Genomic DNA, 7,601 nt, shown 5'->3' with positions numbered 1-7,601 from the left:
CTTTAAAGGGATTGTCCCATCTGAACTGTTACTAAGGATCTGCCAGCGATCAGAAGCGAGCTGTTGGCAGCTGCACATTTCTCCTGCAGCGGCCCCTACAGGAGAAGTGTAGTATTACATGCTCCTCCATTCAACTGAACGGGCAACCATGTAATTGTGTCCTCCTGAACTGCAGTCTGTTTGCAGGGGCTATCCTGGGTAATAGAACGGGGAGGGTCATGGGCTAATGGGAGTGCTTATGGTGGTAGACCCCGTACAATGGATGGGGTTCTTTAACAACCCCCTTTAAGCTGACCTTGGACCAGAAGGAGTTTCCCCGATCCGGCCAGTGTCCTGACACTTTTCATTATTTATAAAGACATAGTAACCCCTTCCCACTATAAGGCCTCATTCACACGGCTGTTGTTTGAATCCGCATCCAAGCTGCAATTTTGGGGCTCAGATGCAGACCTATTCACTTCAATGGGACCGCAAAAGATGCTGTCCGCATCCGGTACCCCACAAAAAATAAAAATAAAAAATGTCCTATTCTTGTCAGTTTTAGGGACAAGAACAGGCGTTTCTGGAATGGGCTGCACACGGGCAGCATCCGTGTTTTACGGATCAGCAATTTGTGGACTGCAAAAACGGCGTGCGGTCGTTTGCATGAGACCTAAGGCTACACGCACATGACTGCACCGTGTTTTGCAGTCCGCAAGCTGCGGTTCCAAAAAACACGAATGCTGCCCGTGTGCATTCTGCAATTTGCGGAACGGAATGGGTGGCCCATTATAGAAATGCCTGTTCTTGTCCGCAAAACGAACAAGAATAGGACATGTTCTACGGAAAAGGAGCAACGGATGCGGACAGCACACTGAGTGTCTTTTGAGTCCTTATTGAAATGAATGGGTCCGCATGTTGCGCCGCTATCTGCGCCTGAAATACGCCTAATTTAGGTGTATTTCAGAATAGAAAATGACCCCCTAAAATCATATGGCGACCTTGTATTAGCCAATTTTAAGAGAACCCCATGGAAAAAAAATTGCATGCCATTTACATGTCCGATTTTCGGCGACATGTGCGTGCCATCACGCCGCATTTTTTTTTTTTTGCAAATGCAAATTCGGGATTTTATCCCACCCCATATGGATCTATCAGCCAGGACACTGCACTGGGAACTCACACACCACCAAACGACGCCGGAGGAAGCGGTCATGGTGGAGAGTCGGTGCCTGTGTGGGGGTTATTGCACGTCTCATCTGGCGGCGTACAGCTGCATACCGCTCAGAGCGGTAACCCTAGAAAGCAGCGTGTTTTTTTTTCCAACCCATTGTAATATAAAACCAGTTCAGTCCATCCGTCTGGGGAAAAGCAAACAGCTCGTCTCCTGCAGGTCTCACCTGCACGGCTTTTCTTTTTCTAGCAGTGATTGAAACACAAACTATGTCGCTGGGCGAGGACACAGAGCAGGTGACACGCAGCTCGACACTGCTACGTCTGCATAGAGTTTAATGGACTGCTTCCTGGTAAGATTTGGGACAGTAATCCAGTCCATATTAATTGCATGCGAGGCCGCGGCGTCACCGGGATGTGGCGGTGACATAGCGACATCACTTCAGTTTTGTCCAAAAATCCAACTTTTCTCTCCCATCTTAAAATGATATACCATATGGGGTGTGACGGCTCTATCTCTTACCTGTCAGCAGGATCAACCCTAACAAACCAGGCACACTGCTGAATGAAATGATACCTGTCCTGTGAAAAACGGTAGGGGGGACTTTTATTCTTTATGCAAATAAGGGCTTCAGGGCACAGAGGGGCCTGCACCGGAAAGCTGATAGGCCACGCCCCTCGGTGCACTCAATCTCCAAAAAAATTGGGCTGGGCATAACATTTTCAATAGATGGTTCAGTAAAAACGGAACAGATATGGATGCATTTCCGTATGTGTTCCGTTTTTTTTGCGGACCCATTGACTTTAATGGAGCCACGGAACGTGATTTGCAGCCAAATATAGGACATGTTCTATCTTTCAACGGAACGGAAATACGGAAACGGAATGCATACGGAACACATTCCGTTTTTTTTGTGGAACCATTGAAATGAATGGTTCCGTGTATGGACCGTATACGGAACACAAAAAAAAAACGGCCCGTACCCTCGTACCTTAATAGGGTTGATCCTGCTGACATGCCCTGTTGGCTAATTTTTGCAATCACCAAAAAAAAAAATTGGGGGGAGGGGGGGATTTGCAATCTCAAAGGAGCATGAACTCGCATGTCCACTTGAACTGATGCGACCCCAATGGAATCTAATAGCCACCATATGGCACTATGATCTCCCGTGAGTCAATGTGGCCTTATGTAGATATGAGCTCTGATGAAAAATGTATGGTATATTGGCTTAAATAGCAATTCCTTGTATGTCCTTTTATTGTAACGGTTAATGTTCACTGCAGGAAGATATATATTTCCTCCCTACCCGCAGTTTAGGATAGTCGGGGAACGGGATGCAGACGGGCTGCGGGTGGATAAGCAGGGAGGTCCTGCCCTGGGTAATGCTTTCAGCAAACAGAATTATGTCAAGGAATTGCTATTTAAGCAGGTTTGTCATAGTCTGCATGTTAGCTGTGAATGTGGTGCAAGGCCATGTCGAAGGAGATGGAACAACATAAATTGGTTTATAAAATCGCACTGCGAGTCCAACATTGTCGCATATTGTATGAAATCTCAAGTACATGTGACCGTATGGTAATGCTTCAGGCCTGGGCACCATGGAGGTCATAGTAGTAGCCGTGATGGGTTTTTTTGCCGCAGTATAGTGCCCAAGTAAATGTATGCCGCCATACTGTACCTAGGTTTTTTTTCTTTCTATGGGATGCCAAATGAAACTGACATGCTGCTCCAAGAGACGCCATATGACGGAGTACTCCCCCCTAAAAGCTGTATTTACAGGGGAAAATATCTCCGTAAGGGCTTGTTCACACGAACGTACGTGTTCCGTTCCATGCATTGGGCACCGCGATTTACGGTCCCCAATGCACGGAGAACGTTCGTGCAGGCTCCGGGACGGATCCAGACCCATTTAACTTGAATGGGTCCGCATCCTTCCATTCCGCAAAAACATAGAGCAAGTCTTATCGTTCCGTGCTTCCGTTCCGCATCTCTGGATTTGCGGACACATTGAAGTGAATGGGTCCGCATGCCATGATGCAGAATTCACATGGAACGGTGTCCGTGTATTGCGGATCCGCATATGCGGTCCGCAATACGGAAACGGAACACGACCCGTATGTGCACACGACCGTATGTATTTTTCGGTCCGTAAAAACACAGATCCGCAAAAAATACGGATGACGTCCATGTGCATTCCGTATTTTGAGAAACGGAACAGCCGACCCCTAATAGAACAGTCCTATCCTTGTCCGTAATGCGGACAATAAGGGTCCATTCACACGTCCGCAAAATGGGTCCGCATCCGTTCCGCAATTTTGCAGAACAGGTGTGGACCCATTTATTTTCAATGGGGCCGGAATGTGCTGTCCGCATCCGCATTTGCATATCCGCACTTCCAGATCCGCACTTCCGTTGCACAAAAAACCGCACTTCCGTTGCACAAAAAAATAGAACATGTCCTATTCTTGTCTGCAATTGCAGACAAGAAAAGGCATTTTCTATGAGAGTGCCGGCAATGTGCGGTCCTCAAAATGCGGAACGCACATGGCCAGTTTCCGTGTTTTGTGGATCCGCAAAAGACATACGGACGTGTGAATGGACCCTAATAGGACATGGTCTATTTTTTTGCGGAACGGACACACGGAAACAGAATGCATACGGAAGAACTTCCGATTTTTTTGCAGACCCATTGAAATGAATGATTCGGCATACGGTCCGCAAAAAATAAATAAAATAAGTTTGTGTACATGAGCCCTAATACAGAGCACCATATGGCGACATTCTCCATAATATGATCCAACCAGAAATTGTGACCAACCTGTGTTATAAAATGTCCTGTCGTAGGGGAGAATCTCATGCACACGAACATTGTTGTTTTGCGGTCCGTTTTTCACGGATCCGTTGTTCCGTATCTTAGGTTTTTTTTTCTCTCTGATTTAAGTCCTCTTCCGTTCCGTTATTGCACAAAACATATCCGTATGGTTTCTGTATTTGATCCGTTTTTTGCGGATCGGAAACAGAAACAGTAACTTATTAATCACCAAACACATGAGCAATATGGGCTGGGCATAGCATTTCTACAGTATGGATCCGCAAAAAACTGATGAAATAGGCCTCATTCACACAAACGTATTTAGTTTCCGCATCCATATGTCCGTTCCGTAGCCTTGCAAAAAAAATAAAATAGAACATGTCCTATTCTTGTCCGCTTTAGGCATTGTTACAATGGATCCGCAAAAAAAAATAAAAAAATGGATGGCATACGGATTTCATATTTTTTTTTTGCGGACCGCATACGGTTGTGTGTATATGTGTTGCGTTTGCGTTCTGTATTTTTTGTGGACCCATTGACTTGAATGGGGCCCTGGATCATGATTTGCGGACAATAATAGGACATGCACTACTTTTTTGCGGAACGGAAATACGGTAACTGAATGCGCACGGAGTACCTTCCGTTGTTTTCGCGGACCCATTGAAGTGAATGGTTCCGCATATGGTCCGCAAAAAATTAAAATAAAAAAAATGGAACGGAAGCGGAAAGAAAATACGTTCGTGTGCATGAGCCCTAATACAGAGCACCATATGGCGGCATTCTCCCCCGTATTTTTTGAAAAAAAAATAAACCATGTTTTGTTTATCGTTTTTTATTCCCGCACGATCCCCTTTCAATGAAACAATCTAACGGCTCCAGGCATCCTCAAACGGCGGCCCTCCAGCTGTTGCAAAACTACAACTCCCAGCATGCCCGAACAGCCTACAGCAGGGCATTGTGGGAGTTGTCGTTTTACAACAGCTGGAGGGCCGCGGTTCGAGGATGCCCGATTCTAACCCCAGTCAAGCCAATTAACCTTTTCAGGCATGGAATGCAACTAGGATCTCACTAATCGCTTCCACCACGTCGCATGAAATATTATACGGTTTTAGCCTCAGGTATAAAATTGGCGCTGACACTGATGAACGCGCAGCGCTGTCCTCAGATGACATCACAGATCATGGCATAGGACCATTCAGATGTAGTAGATTCAGCCCCCCCCCCCCCTGTATGTGGCAGAGCTGCAGACCCCACAGCCACAGAGCCTCACGTGTCAGCTGTCACTGGGCGCGCCCCCTGCTGGACACCTCCGCCAATCACAGCACACAAATCACCAGCCTCCTTCGGTCTCTTTAAACTTTATTTGTATCATCTCAGTTGTTTGTTTTTCAAATCGTAAAAAAAAACAAAAATAATAATAATAATATTTATATAAAAAAGTTACAAAAAAGAGTCACATAAATAAACAAATATATCATTGTCTTTTGTCACTGTTTCCGCTCGGGCTGGACCCCTCGCCGGCATTTACTAACATCAGACGCGATTTTTTGGTTAACCATTTAAAAACCGATCTTCACTTCTAAACACCGACCAGATCCAGCCCTGTGACAGCGAAGCAACCACACTGGGGGGAGGGGGGCGGGTGGTTTCAAAGCTGCACGGAGTAACTACAAGTCCCAGAAAGCCAGGCATGGCTGGGACTTGTAGTCCCCCCCGGCAGCTGCACAGTCACACATACAATAGAAAAATAACATACATCCTCCTCCTCCTTGTAGCTTATTTTTGCAGCTTCCAATTCCACCTGGGTGGTCTTGGTTTACCCACCCCACCCCTTTGGCATCCATGGGGTTAAACGCATGTCCTCCTCTGGGATAATACTGCCTTGGATTTGTACTGGAAATGGAGAAAATAAAAATACTTGGTGGTGCCCCCTTTAAATCTGGATGACCAGGGTGCCCTTGTTGAGCATGTGCTTGTGGTATTGGTCCAGCCAGTTCCTCACTTCAGAGATCTTGTAGCCCTCTGGTCCTCTGCCCCCCTGGTAGACCACCTTGCCATCCAGGATGATGTAGAGTCTCTCGAAGTAGGCACCGTAGGCTGCATTGGAAGCATTGGACATGGCATCGACCACCACCCTGCAGCCTGGAGCCCCCTGGAGCATCAGCTGGGCAGCCCTCAGCCTGTCCTGGAGGCTCTGATGCTTTGGGATCTGGTAGGAGGCATCTGTGCTCACCCAGCCGTCTGAAGGATGGGCTTCCTCTATGTAGACCAGCAAGAAATCTGCAATGTCAATGTGCTGGGTGGCCAGCCTGTGATAAGCCTGCAGGCGAGCCATGAAAGGGGGTCAGGTGCAACTGCCAAAATTGACAATCAGGGGTCTCTGCCTCTGGGAGAAGTCCAGGATCCTGCAAAGCCTCTGCCCCTCCAGCACCACCACCTCTGTGTTGGGGGCAGAGCAGCCCAGGTAGGCTGACTTGAAGTAGTCTAGTTTTTGGCCATGCCACACAGCCTTGAGGGACTCCAGAGTGCACATGCGGTTGGAGTCAGAGACGCACAGAGGGGGGTCATCTCTCTCAGGGTTCTCCTCCTTCACACGGAGCAGGACCCTCCTTCTGATGCACTGGAAATCCAGAAGCCACAGCATGAGGGCTGTGAGCAGGAAGCGAGGCAGCAGCAGGCAGCAGGCAGCCACCTGTTTGAGAAGTTTGCAGGTGTGCTGGGCTCCAGGGCAGTGCAGCATGGTGACACCCCCCCTGTGGATGCTCCAGGGCACCACCACCTCAGGGGCTCCAGGCTCTTCTGAGATCCCTCTTCTCCTTTTTCCCCATTTTATAGCCACAGATTTAAATAAAAAAGATGACTCCACCTCCGGACAGAACCGCCTCTGTGTACTTGAGCCTGGGGATTACCTACCCTCCACTAATGACCTACAAAGCAGGCGCAGAGGATGCCACCAGAGGGGGGACTCTCCCCGGACAGGCCGGGCACCAGGGGCATTCTGCACCCATCCAAACACCCCACTTGCACAGCTTGCACCCCATCTGCCTCATCCCAACCCACACCCAGCACCTCAGTCTCTTTCCAGTGACTGACCCCCACTGTAACTTTTTTTTTTTCTGTGCGCAAAAACCAATAGCATCTGTAAGGCATCCTTCAGCAACTCAAGGGTTAAACCGCTCTGGGATGGTGCACCACCCCAATCCTCCCAGCAGCATTTATCAAGAGCAGTGAGCTGACTAGACCCCCCCCCCCCCCCTCCTTCCAGTCTTGCAACCTGCACCAGCTGCTAGGAAGGGTACTACAAGTCCCAGCATGGAGGAATGCTCTGGGTTTAGTGCACCACCACATCTAGGTCTGCCTTTACATTGCATTAACCCTTCCAGCAGCCTTTATCATGGACACTGAGCTAACACCCCCCCCCCCTTCCTTCTAGTCTTGCAACCTGCACCAGCTGCTAGGGTACTACAAGTCCCAGCATGGAGGAATGCTCTGGGTTTAGTGCACCACCACATCTAGGTCTGCCTTTACATTGCATTAACCCTTCCAGCAGCCTTTATCATAGGCACTGAGCTAACCCCCCCCCCCCCCCTTCCTTCTAGTCTTGCAACCTGCACCAGCTGCTAGGGTACTACAAGT

The 7,601-nt window shown here is 48.3% G+C and overlaps 1 protein-coding gene across 1 annotated transcript; it reads right to left on the bottom strand.

Moving 5' to 3' along the window:
- Positions 1–5,307: 5,307 nt before the first annotated feature.
- DIO3 (iodothyronine deiodinase 3) lies at positions 5,308–6,789 on the bottom strand. The gene has a single exon (XM_040412247.1). The coding sequence runs from the start codon at positions 6,703–6,705 to the stop codon at positions 5,899–5,901; it is 807 nt and encodes a 268-aa protein (XP_040268181.1). The 5' UTR covers positions 6,706–6,789; the 3' UTR covers positions 5,308–5,898.
- Between the last annotated feature and the right edge of the window lie 812 nt (positions 6,790–7,601).

The sequence above is a fragment of the Bufo bufo genome, chromosome 11, assembly GCF_905171765.1.
Source record: "Bufo bufo chromosome 11, aBufBuf1.1, whole genome shotgun sequence".
Lineage (NCBI taxonomy): Eukaryota > Metazoa > Chordata > Amphibia > Anura > Bufonidae > Bufo > Bufo bufo.
The sequence above is the reverse complement of the archived record's forward strand: the minus strand, read 5'-3'. Positions and strand labels throughout refer to the sequence as shown.